The sequence below is a fragment of the Camelina sativa genome, chromosome 14, assembly GCF_000633955.1.
Source record: "Camelina sativa cultivar DH55 chromosome 14, Cs, whole genome shotgun sequence".
Taxonomy (NCBI): domain Eukaryota; kingdom Viridiplantae; phylum Streptophyta; class Magnoliopsida; order Brassicales; family Brassicaceae; genus Camelina; species Camelina sativa.
In genome coordinates this window covers 24,595,988-24,609,203 of record NC_025698.1, presented here as the reverse complement: position 1 = coordinate 24,609,203, position 13,216 = coordinate 24,595,988, and the positions used below count along the sequence as shown (strand labels likewise).

Genomic DNA, 13,216 nt, shown 5'->3' with positions numbered 1-13,216 from the left:
AAAGAGTTACCTCGGGAGTATGTTTTCACGGGAGAAGAAGAGGGGGAATTGGAATCTGTCATAACATATAGCTACCCTTGGTTACCACCAAGATGTTCTCGTTGTAAGAAATGGGGTCATCTTGTTGCAACTTGTTTATCCTCTGAGGTTTCTGCTCTTGGAATGCATGTTTTGCCGCAGCCCACCACTAAGGCTGTGGGGGATGAGGTCTCTGCGCCTGAAAAACAAGATTTGCCGCCGCCCACCTATCAGGATGCGGGGGATGAGGCTACTGCCAATGATCAGCGAGTTCCACCACCGTCCAGCTCTGGTGAGATTCGTCTGCCACTAGCCGTAGTTGAGATTCCGCAGATTCAACCAGCCTCTTCGCCGATCCCAGGGGAGGATCCACCGGGGGAGGAATGGGTCACCCCTAAAACAAGTCGTCTCAGCCCGAGAAAACAATCAGCAGCCCCTAATCCTGGTGTTGTCTCTATGCTGAAGAATTCCTACTCTGTTTTGGGGGAAGCAACAGAGCTGTCAGCGGAGATTGAACCGGGAACAGCAACGACTGCAGGGGCGGTATCCATTGTAAGTTGCTCTGATGCCTCCAATGCCACCATACGTCAAACAGGAGATGCAGGAGCTGTGGTGAAACGTGGCCAACAATCCGATGTGCCTGTGAGGACTTATTTACTTCGCGGAACAAAATCAGTCAATAAACAACGCTCAACCCTTCCTACTCTTTCTGTTATGGATCCTCCTAGGGATCAGAGTAAGAAGTCTCAAATCAACCATTAATGTCAGGTTTCTGTTGGAATGTGCGTGGTTTGAATAAAACCTCTAAGCATTCAGTTATCAAGCAGTGGGTGGAGGGTAATAAGTTTAAGTTTGGGTGTTTGCTGGAAACTCGGGTTCGGGAAAGAAAGGCTCAGCGGTTGGGGAGTCGGATGTTTCCTGGATGGTCAGTCTTAACGAACTATGAGTATAGCCCTCGGGGACGTATTTGGGTGCTATGGAAGGATGATGTGAGGATGGATCCCTTCTATAAAAGTGAGCAGATGATAACGTGCTCAGTAAAACTTGATGCTCGAACAGAGGAGTTCTTCTGTTCATTCATATATGGTTTAAATACGGTGGAGGCTCGTAAAGTGTTATGGCGGGAGATAAGACATCACTATGATTCCCCTATTTTCCAAAATAAGCCTTGGATATTATTTGGGGATTTTAATGAAACCTTAGATATGCAGGAACATTCGAGAGTCGATGACAATCCGACAATCACTGGAGGAATGCGGGATTTCCAGTCAGTTGTTAACCATTGTTCCCTCACTGATCTGGCCTGGCAGGGACCACTTTTTACCTGGTGTAATAAGCGGGAAGATGACTTAATTCTGAAAAAGCTTGATCGTGTGATGGTGAATGCCACTTGGGCAAGGATGTATCCGCAAGCTTACAACGTTTTTGCAGCAGGGGGTTGTTCAGATCATTTAAACTGCCGGATTATGGTGCAGAGTGACACTCAAGGTCGTAGGCGTAAACCTTTTAAGTTTGTCAATGTCATGACTGAGATGGAGGAGTTTCTCCCGCTAGTAAGAGATTATTGGCAGGGCACATCACCTTTGTTTCTGTCTACGTCAACTTTGTTTCGGTTCACCAAGAAACTTAAGGCCCTCAAACCAGCTCTCCGTTCCCTGGCTCAGCGCCGTCTTGGTAATCTGGTATTGAAGACGAGGGAAGCTTTTGATCTCCTATGTCAAAAACAGCAGGCAAATCTGACTAATCCGTCACTACTGACGATGGAGGAGGAGAATGCAGCCTATCTTCGATGGGATCATTTGGCGGGCCTAGAAGAGAAATTTCTTAAGCAGCGGTCGAAGTTACACTGGTTGAAGGTCGGTGATAAGAACAACAAAGCATTTCACAGAGCAGCTGCAACTCGAGTGGCACAGAATTCTATCAAGGAGATCCATTGTGTTGATGGAAGGGTGGTTACAAATGCTGACGAGATTAAGGATGAGGCAGTACGACACTTTAGCGACTTCTTGCAGTTCATTCCCAGTGAGTTTGAGGGATCCACAGTTGATGAGCTTGCGCACCTGTTGCCGTTCCGCTGTTCTAGCCTTGATCAACAACTTTTAACTCGGGAAGTCACTGGTACGGAAGTGAGGCAGGTTCTCTTCTCAATGCCGAATGACAAATCGCCGGGGCCTGATGGTTTCACCTCAGAATTTTTTAAAACGACATGGGATCTGTTGGGAACTGAGTTCGTCTTAGCTGTACAATCTTTCTTCGCCAAAGGTTTCTTGCCCAAAGGTACAAATTCTACAATACTAGCCTTAATCCCTAAGAAGGTTTCTGCTATGGAAATGAAAGATTATCGCCCCATCTCATGTTGTAATGTGCTATACAAAGTAATTTCGAAGATCATCGCTAACAGGCTCAAGAGGGTGTTGCCTAAGTTTGTGTCTGCAAATCAATCTGCTTTTGTCAACGATCGTCTGCTGATTGAGAACGTGCTTCTTGCTACTGAGCTGGTAAAAGATTATCATAAGGAGGCCCTCTCTCGTCGTTATGCTATCAAGATTGATATATCCAAAGCATTTGATTCTGTTCAATGGTCTTTTCTGTCCAAGATTCTAACTGCATTGCAGTTTCCTCCTTTGTTCATCCACTGGATCATGCTATGTGTTACAACAGCTTCGTTCTCAGTGCAAGTTAATGGTGAGCTGGCTGGTTTTTTTCGAAGCTCTAGGGGTCTTCGTCAGGGCTGTTCTCTCTCACCGTATTTATTCGTCATCTGTATGGATGTTTTATCTAAGCTCCTAGACAAGGCTGCCGGTGAACGTGTGTTTGGTTTCCATCCACGATGTAAAAATCTTGGTCTCACCCATTTAAGCTTCGCCGACGATCTCATGGTTTTGTCGGATGGCAAGATACGGTCTATAGAGGGAATTGTCACCGTGTTTACTCAGTTTGCTAGAATGTCAGGATTGTCGATTAGTTTGGAGAAATCAACACTATATATGGCTGGTAATGTAGAACATCTTGACACAGAGCGTTTCCTATTTGCGGTTGGTTCACTCCCGGTTCGCTATTTGGGACTCCCTCTAGTCACAAAACGGCTCACCTCTGCTGACTGTTTGCCGCTGGTGGAGCAGCTTAGAAAACGACTTGGTTCATGGACAGCTCGCTATCTCTCTTTTGCTGGTCGGTTCAATCTGATTTCCTCTGTTCTTTGGAGTGTCTGCAATTTTTGGATGGCGGCCTATCGCTTGCCGAGTGCGTGTATTGCGGAGGTTAACTCCATGTGTTCAGCGTTTCTTTGGTCTGGTGCAGAGATGAATGTGCGAAAGGCAAAGGTTGCTTGGGCGGTGGTGTGTACGCCACGAAAGGAAGGTGGACTTGGGTTAAGATCTCTCCATGAGGCAAACAAGGTTTGTTGTCTGAAGCTGATATGGAGGTTAGTATCTCATGGAGACTCTCTGTGGGTAAAATGGTCGCATACCAATTTGTTACGGGACGCCTCTTTCTGGTCAGTGAAGAGTACCTCCTCTCTTGGGTCTTGGATTTGGACAAAACTCCTGAAATACAGAGACGTGGCTAAAACGTTTTGTAAGGTCGAAGTCGGTAATGGTGAACGCATATCTTTCTGGTTTGACGATTGGTCTGGAATGGGGATGCTTGCGGAGGTTGTGGGGGATGGAGGTGTCGTGGAGTTTGGGATACCTTGGCAGAGTTCTCTAGCGGCGGCCTGGGCTCAATGGAGACGCCGACGTCCCCGAGCAGATCATCAAATAGCGATTGAGGCTGCTTTGCTTCAGTCCGGTCAAAACCGGCAGCAGGGCGCAGATAGAATACTCTGGCGTGGGAAAAATGATGTGTTTCGTCCCAAATTCAGTACTAGAGATACTTGGAACCACATACGTACGACAACACATGTGGTAGCCTGGCATAGGGGGTCTGTTTTGGTCATGCGACTCCAAAATTCTCCTTCTGTGTATGGCTGGCTACTCTTGATCGGCTCGCGACAGGGGCGCGTATGATTGCTTGGAACGGGGGGTCGGCTGGTACTTGTCCTTTCTGTCAACTTGCCATGGAAACAAGGGATCACTTGTTTTTTGTGTGTGACTATGCCTCTGCAGTCTGGGCAGCTCTTGCTAAAGGTCTGCTTCAGGCGCACTACACTACTGCCTGGTCTATCCTTCTTGATTATATTTCAAACCCACACCTCCCACTTGTGGAGGGATTCCTCATCCGGTATGTTTTCCAAGCTGTCACTTACACGCTTTGGAGGGAACGAAATGGACGTCGCCATGGTGATGCGCCGAAGCCTGCATCAGCACTAATCGAGTGGCTTGATCGACAAGTTAAGGATCAACTCTTAGCTATTGGCCAACTAGGTGATCGGCGTTATGATGAAGTGTTTCAGCTTTGGTTACAATCTCGTGGCTAGGGTGTATGGTTAAGAGATTCTCACTTTGATTGTCTTTTTCAAACTAAGTTGCACAAGTTGTAAAACAGTCCTATTTTTCTTTTGAATATAATTTAACATTAAATTCAAAAAAAAATACATAATATGAAGAGTGAGCTTTACTGTATAATGCTCCTACCATAGATTTTTTGTTGAATGTTGATTTAGGTGAGTCCCCACTTGAATTTCAGCTATTACTTGGATACTTAAGTTAAGCTGATTTGAGAAAACAAGAGTGATGCTTAATTTGTTTAGAGAAAAACAGAGAGAGTTCTTTAATTGCAAACGAAATCTGGTTTACTACTGTAAGAAATGATTTTCAAATCTGCAAAGCTTTTTTCATGTGGATGATTAAGAAACAACATTGAATGTTTGCTTGAGTAAACGCAAGAATACAAAGTTCAATCTGTAAGTAAAACATTGAAAGAGAAGAATGAGAGCTAACATAAGGGAAGGATGAGCGGACATTGAGAACCTACAAGATTTCAGTTTTGGCTTACAAGATATTGAGAACTTACACCTTTGCTTCTTAGACTTCACTTCTAGAATCTCAGTCATCATTTGTCATATTTTGCAGGTGGTTTCACTGGTGGTGAATTGGCCCAATCATTGAAAGATTCAGAAGGTTGTGCTACTTTGGTAGCTAGCTATTGTTATTCTAAAAAGTTTCAAACTTAACCATGGCTTCTCATTATTTGTTTTACTTGCTTTGATCATCTCTTTATATATACTCTCAACTCTCAAGTCTCAAGTACTACTATAGTTCATCTTAAGGATCCAATAATCTATGCGTTCATCTGGACATCTAATGTGTTTCAACAACCTGTTGGTAATCTAACTATCCACTGTCACACCTGAAACAACATAGCAACCCGCCTGAGTAGGTACACCGCTTTGGTTTATACCGGAAGCAAGAGACGCAAGTTTCAACTGGATAAAAATAATGCTAGAAGCATTCTTAAACTCTTAGGTTTTCAAATATCATCGAAAAGTATGTATGGATCTCTCTATCATTCTATAGTGTAGTGTATTTTGTTCGGATTATTCATTGAACATAATTAACTTATTTTCAAAATTGATACCCCCATATCACCATATACAATTTTTTTTTTTTGAGAATGATCAACTGTCGCTACAAGAACAAAAATCATTCTAGGAAACATTACTTGTGACGAAGAGTGAAGGCAATAGTAGAGAAAAGACATATATTTTTTTCTTCTTCTTTTTATTTTGTGTTCTACTTTACCATACCAGTTTACCCCATTTTATACATGGATTGGGTCAAGTAGGTTAAACACATTATAAAATGTTTATCTTGATATATTTTTTTCCACAAATATATTTACATTTACCTTAACTGTATACATTGACTAATACCGTATATTTCTTTATTAAAAATCTCTGACTATATACGTCTTATTATATAAAGCTTAATTTTCAAAATTAGTCATTAATATGATCGTAACACATGTAAAATATATAGACAAGATGTTGACTTGTGTGTAATCAAAAATTGTTAATATATTTAAAGATAAAAAATGGGAAATTTGTTAAATTTATCTGAAAATAAAAACATGTCATAATAAGTAAAAAAAATCATATGTTTTTAAAAATGAAAAAGAATTTCTTAATAATTCTATTTTTGAATTAAATAAATTTAAACAAAAAACTGTTAATATACAACATTATTAACCTAACTCTGTTGAGAAAAATAATAATTTATTAATATATTATTCAGAAAAAGAGGTACAAGTTCTTTATCCAATCAAGTTTTCACCAAAACTTCACACATGGGAAAACTATAACTAACACTTGAGATTGCACACACTCAAGTAATTATTTATGCATTATTTTAACACAAGTCTTAATATTTTCAGTTTGTAACTCAAAATATGTATTATATCCCTTTCCTTTTCTCAAAAAGAACACACAAAAATATATGAATAATTGACATATATACGTGAGGTGTCTATATATATATATATATATATATATAAAGAATATTATTTTTATCGAAGGCAAAAAACATGGGAAAAGATCAGATACTAACGGTAAAACAAGTTTTTAAAACCTTTCAGACTAGAAAATTGACCATCAAATAAGTATGGACCCACAAATCTAAGGAGAATGTGACTTTCATTAAGAGGTGAGGCTCAGAGCATACATAATACATAGAAGCTGAACATGATGAGCAATTTGCTAGACTAAAAGACCACCGTTCACGGACTTCTCTACCTAGAAGACATCTACTTGCAGTTAAGAAATGAGACACTCTAGCTCAACAATAACTAAGTAAGAAATTATTAAAAATTTAACATATATTCAATAGGGATCTTCAAATATATATATTTGTATATTTGTTGAAATCAATTCATAAATAAACAGGAAAATTTAATTTTTCTGAGATTACCTGATTTTGTTTTTTACTTTTTTGTTTTCTGATTAATTATCTAAGATATAAAAGTTTAAATTGTAAACCAACATGTTTCATCCTTTTTTTTGTGAAAATGTGAAATTGATTTATCAACAAAGAATAATTACAATGGTTTGTGGTTTAGTGGTTAGCTTAGACAAATCAAAACAACGCAATAAATACATAGTACACGAACCCTCTCAAGGTTATTTGTTGGTTCTCATTCTAAAAGAGAACTGAAGAACATTATTTGTTTTGGTTCCACTTAAAAGAACATTATTTGCTTCGAATAAGAATAACTAAAGTTATAAATAATTAATAATACTACATATTTTAAATAGAGATGTTTAGATATTTGTTTTTATATTTGTTCAAATTTACTCATAAATAACAGGGTAATTTAAGAGAGATTTTCAAAAATACTATTTTTCTATGTCACTTTTCAAAAATACATTTTTTTAATATATAAAACGATTAAATTTTAAACCCTAAACACTAAATAGTAAACTCTACCCCCTAAAACTATACTCTAAATGTAAAATAGAAAACCCAAACCTAAAAAAAAAATTCTAAAAATTAATTTAACATATTGTAATTGTGTAAAAAAAGGTAAAAATGAAAATGTTAAAAAATGGGTTATTTTTATGAAAAGAGACATCTAAAAAAGTCATTTCTAACAAATTCTCAAAATTTAAATAATTTGGAATGATTTTGTTCTATTTTCTTTTTGGATATAATATTTGTTATTAAATATGTATTTTATGATTTTTTTTTCCAATATTTAGTTTTTTTTTAAGTGATAAAAATGTATAAATTAAAACTATTTTTGGTAATATAGCAAATTTTAAAAAGGTGAGCCAGAAATGGCACTTTGATCAAATCCTATAAAAATAGTGGAGAAGAAGAAGAGGCATTAGTAGTAGAAGCAGTGATGGTACGAGCTTCATCGTCGAAGAAAGGAGCAGCCAAAGGAGGAGATAAAGACGATGCAGAGTCGAAACAGAGGAAGAGATTAAAAACCCTAGCTCTCGATAACCAACTGCTCTCTGATTCTCAGGCGAAATCTAATTCATCTCTCAAACCTTCAAAGCAAGTTCTGAAACACCATGGCACCGACATCATCCGCAAGTCTCAGCGCAAAAATCGCTTCCTCTTCTCCTTCCCTGGTCTTCTCGCTCCTATCTCCGGCGCCACCATCGGCGATCTCGATCGACTGTCTACTAAAAACCCTGTCCTTTACCTCAATTTCCCCCAGGTTTTGGTTAGATCCCTAAATTGGGGTCACTTGTGTTTCTCAATGTTGAGGCGTTACTGCTGCTTTATGTGTTCTGAATTGTTGGTTTTTTTAGGGTCGGATGAAGCTTTTTGGAACGATTTTGTATCCTAAGAACAGATACTTGACTCTCCAGTTCTCTAGAGGAGGCAAAAATGTCTTGTGTGATGATTATTTTGATAATATGGTTAGTCTCTTTTTCGTAGAGTTCATTCTCTCTTTCTGTGTGTCTTGAACTCTAGAGCAATTTTGGCAATGCACGTTGTGTAGATTGTGTTCTCTGAGTCATGGTGGATTGGGACAAAAGAAGAGAATCCTGAAGAAGCTCGTCTTAATTTCCCTAAAGAACTGGCTCAGGTTGGTACATTTTCTCTCTAAGTCTTTAGTTTTCACAGAGATGATGTTGATATGATAAAGAGAAGTACTCTTTCTTTGGTTTTAGGCAGAGCAAACGGATTTTGATTTCCAAGGCGGTGCTGGAGGAGCAGCTTCAGTCAAGACGCTGGCTACTCCTGAAACTGGTAGCCAACCAACAGAGACAGATTCACCTGAAGTTGAGATGGAGGATGTTTTGTCTGATGATGGAGAATTCTTAGACGATAAGATCCAAGTAACACCACCACTCCAACTAACACCAGTCCGACAGTCTCAGAGAAATTCTGGGAAGAAATTCAAGTATGATCCTTTCAACTTCTTCACTAAGTTAAAAATACACTCTTTTGAACTAGCAATGATACGTTTATCTGAAAGTTTCTGCGGTGGGTTTCGATGAGTTATTAGATTCATTTCCGGGAAATCACTTCCTGTTCTTTTGATTTGTAAATATCTCTATGATGCTGTCTAGTTTGTGTTATCCTTGTTTTTTTTCCATTGGTTGTGTATACATTTGCCTCTATGTGACTTCTCTGTTTCGTTCTCCTTTCTAAGATCTGTAGTTTCCGGTTGCTGAGCTATCTAAGTAGTATCAGGTTTAACATGTTTTCTGTAAATGTATCCCGCAGCTTTGCAGAAACTTCTCCAGAGGTCTCCTCTGATGAAAGTGAAGGCAATAATACATCTGATGAAGATGAGAAACCTCAGTTGAAACCTGAATCTTCAACAAGAGGCCGTGAGGAATCTCAAGATGGTACTACAGCATCAGCAAGCAAGTTGCCTACAGAACTCCCGGCAAAACAGGAAAAACCAAAGTGCAAAGACAGTAAACTCGTTCAAGGTACGGTGGCTAACCTTTTCAAGAAAGCTGAGGAGAAAATAGCTGGAACTTCCAAGGCGAAATTATCCTCAAAAGCTTAAAGAACTCTCTTCCAGAAGAAAATAGAGGTCTGTTGTTTTTTTGGATGGGAGAATGAACAGTTTTTAGTTCTTTAAGTTATGTTTGTGTGAGATGGAGAATGAGAAATTGCTACGAGAGTGATGATTATGTTGCACAAAGAAAGAACTGGATGATGGATTCATCAATGCGCAATCTAGTGTTTGTGACTTTGTGTTCACCGAGTTATGTATAAATAATCATCTCTGCTCATTTTAATTCAACAAAAGCAAACCGTCTCTCATGTATCTGTACTAAGTGGTCAAGACAATATACCTTTTATCATTTTTTTTTCAAAATTGAAACATCATTACACTTTACTTCTTGAACAGATCCATCACACTGAGCATTAAAAAAAACTAAGAGGATCCATTCAGGAACTTGTCGACTCTATGATTAGTTGAAGCTGAGAGAAACTTCATGCAAATAGGAGGTTTAACTCCAGCTATAGCAAGCACTGAACTTGGCAAAGTCCAGATTCCATCTCCACAAATCAAACCAGAAGCCACTGCTGTTGCAAAAGCTTCAGCCTTTGGCGCATCTAACCTCTCCCAGACAAACAAAATAAAACTCCCCACACACATGTCAATCGCAAAGTAAGGCCCTAAGAAAAACGGTATAGCCATAGCCATGGGAAGAGGAACAAACCTTCCCCACCTGTTACCAATACCATCTTTTACTACGTTAATGATTATGGCTACACCAAAAAACGCGTAGCACAGCACAAGACAGTCTCGTGGTAGAGATGAAACGCCTTCAACACCGAGTTTAGCCATACTTCTGTACACAGTAGCAAACGGTGCAGGGTATTCGCTGTTTGGGAGGCCGAGATCATCAAACGCCTTGTAAAAAAGCCAGAACACGCAGGGCGAAACCACGCAGCCGATTGCTGTTCCGATCACTTGGCTCACAAACATGGCCCTTGGAGATGACAATGTCAGGTAACCGGTCTTAAAATCCTGCGTCAGGTCTGAAGCTGTTGATACGATGTTCATCATGACTCCACAAGCTGCTAAGCCTGCCAGAAGACCTCCATGATCCGAGCCAGCCCATGCTCCAATTGTAAATATGGCGAGCTTTCCATAAGTTGATGCTAGTGACCAATCAGTGAGTCCAGCTCCATAAGCATTGCAGAAAGCTAAGATAGGAGCAAAGACATAAATGACCAGAATGTAGTACCATCGCAGCTGAGAGAACATGTGAGGGAGTATAGCTGTAGATACTGCAGATATAACCACATAGCCTCCAACGGCAAACCAAGAAGGTATTTGGTCTTTGAGGAAGAACCTTGTTCTGCGTTGGTCGTCATAAGATATCTTTGGGGTCAATGGGGAAGCAGGAGGGTCTTCTTCTTCGCGTTCAAGAGAGGTTCTCGAACCAGCTTTACCTCGGATCTGCGAGACTAGTCCCGAAAGGGTTCGGGTCAACACCTTGCAAAAGTTGTACAAACCATCTCCTAGGATCATAGCGACAGCTATGAACACCTGAACAAGCAAAAGGAAAAATGTTTGAGCAGAAGCGGGGTACTAAGAGAGTGAGCNCTGTTCCGATCACTTGGCTCACAAACATGGCCCTTGGAGATGACAATGTCAGGTAACCGGTCTTAAAATCCTGCGTCAGGTCTGAAGCTGTTGATACGATGTTCATCATGACTCCACAAGCTGCTAAGCCTGCCAGAAGACCTCCATGATCCGAGCCAGCCCATGCTCCAATTGTAAATATGGCGAGCTTTCCATAAGTTGATGCTAGTGACCAATCAGTGAGTCCAGCTCCATAAGCATTGCAGAAAGCTAAGATAGGAGCAAAGACATAAATGACCAGAATGTAGTACCATCGCAGCTGAGAGAACATGTGAGGGAGTATAGCTGTAGATACTGCAGATATAACCACATAGCCTCCAACGGCAAACCAAGAAGGTATTTGGTCTTTGAGGAAGAACCTTGTTCTGCGTTGGTCGTCATAAGATATCTTTGGGGTCAATGGGGAAGCAGGAGGGTCTTCTTCTTCGCGTTCAAGAGAGGTTCTCGAACCAGCTTTACCTCGGATCTGCGAGACTAGTCCCGAAAGGGTTCGGGTCAACACCTTGCAAAAGTTGTACAAACCATCTCCTAGGATCATAGCGACAGCTATGAACACCTGAACAAGCAAAAGGAAAAATGTTTGAGCAGAAGCGGGGTACTAAGAGAGTGAGCGATGGAGGAGTTTACCTTGTAAGCTTGAAGACCGCTCATGCTGCTAGAGTCAGCACTAGAAGGGAACCAATCTCCTTTTCTGGTTTCAATGAGAGGCCACATAAGTCCCCAAGAGAGAATTCCACCCAATAGAAGAGAGATGTTGATTATGTATGGGCATATCATACCAACACCCACATATGTTGCTGAAAAATCAAAGTAGAACCTGTCGAGACAATAAAATCAGCTTATGAGCCAAAGACAAGACAACAAACCAGTTAATGAGCTAAAAAGACAATGCATCAGGTAATATCATAATGCTTACTTATATTGGTAAGCTCTGAGTCCAAAAGTAGGGAAGCTGTTAAACCCACAATTTTCACCTGCAGTGAAGAACCATTGGAAGAAACCCCAAAAGAAGCTGAAGGAGAAGAATTTCCCCAACACTCGGACTTGTTTCCTAATACAGAGAGCACAAGTCAATAAGCAGAAGAACTCAAAATGTAGGTTTTGATATATGAAACTGGAAGTCTCATTCATACTTAGCTAGCTTTGCCCCTTGAGGAGTATGAAAACTGTTGATAAGATGAGCAGTTGCAGTGCCACTTGGGTATGGTAGTTTGAAGTCTATTATCATTATCTGCAAACACAAATTAGTAACTGTAAGAATTACATCAGTTGCTCAATCTCTCTTTGGTGTTTCCAAAGGAGTAGAAGAAGAAACAGAATAAATCAAAACCTTTCGAAGAGGAACAACAGAGAAGAGGCCAAGAAAGCTGACAACAAAGAGGAAAGCTATAATCCAACCCAAAGAAGGGTCCTTAACGCCACGGAAAGCGTCTCCTGATTGATCAGCTATTCGTTGGCTCATTGCAAAGAGGTAAGTCCCAAATCCTCCTGTTGCAATCAAATTTAGCCAGAAAAGAGAGAAAATAAGGCTCAGGTGAATTATGTGTTGAAGGAAAAAGTCAAAAGACCTCAAAGATTTTGTCTTTTTTATAATAAAAAGATCACAACACCGATATCGATTCAAAATATTGACTTCTTTTAGATGGAGGGGGTTCTTGTTTCTATTACCGCTAAAGGCAATGCCTGAGGAAGCAACAACACAAGTCTGAATAACGGTGTTCTCTTGTCTGGTAAAAGGTTGTTTCAAAAGACCAGATTTGTGAAGCATCTTAGTCCATGTCTTGACGAAGAAGAACCCCAAAAGACCAGCAGAGACATTAAGGGAAGGGATGATTCCTGTAGTGAGGTTAAGCTTCATCACAATGAAGCTAAACAAAATGCTTAGCGCAAAGCTAACCACAAAAGCCCTAATTGTTAATTGCTTCTTCCACGAAGGAACCTCTCTGCTTTCGAATATCCCTTCCACAGATTCTTCCACTTCCTCTCTGTCTTCTTCTTCTCTTTGGTATTCTCTTCTAACATTCTTGTTACTCTTAACCCTGTCTAATTCAGAACTAAAACGAGTCTCTTGCAACTCATGTTCCTCAATCTGACGATCTCTGTCAGGGGTTAAATCTCCCCTATTCATGGTTTTTCTCTTTAGATCTGCGAAAATGAGAGAGATGGTGAACAAGAAAGAAGAAGAAGA

The 13,216-nt window shown here is 40.0% G+C and overlaps 2 protein-coding genes across 2 annotated transcripts; one reads left to right on the top strand and one right to left on the bottom strand.

Annotated features, from left to right (window-relative positions):
• On the top strand, window positions 7,730-9,661 carry LOC104742351 (DNA-binding protein RHL1-like). The gene is made up of 5 exons (XM_010463354.2): window positions 7,730-8,121; window positions 8,216-8,326; window positions 8,410-8,496; window positions 8,582-8,814; window positions 9,141-9,661. The coding sequence occupies exons 1-5, from the start codon at window positions 7,798-7,800 to the stop codon at window positions 9,430-9,432; spliced, it is 1,047 nt and encodes a 348-aa protein (XP_010461656.1). The 5' UTR covers window positions 7,730-7,797; the 3' UTR covers window positions 9,433-9,661.
• On the bottom strand, window positions 9,708-13,210 carry LOC104742352 (probable metal-nicotianamine transporter YSL8). The gene is made up of 6 exons (XM_010463355.2): window positions 12,697-13,210; window positions 12,359-12,516; window positions 12,162-12,259; window positions 11,945-12,079; window positions 11,656-11,845; window positions 9,708-10,932 (listed from the first exon to the last, which is right to left on the bottom strand). Exons 1-6 carry the CDS (start codon window positions 13,154-13,156, stop codon window positions 9,808-9,810), a joined length of 2,166 nt encoding a protein of 721 aa, XP_010461657.1. The 5' UTR covers window positions 13,157-13,210; the 3' UTR covers window positions 9,708-9,807.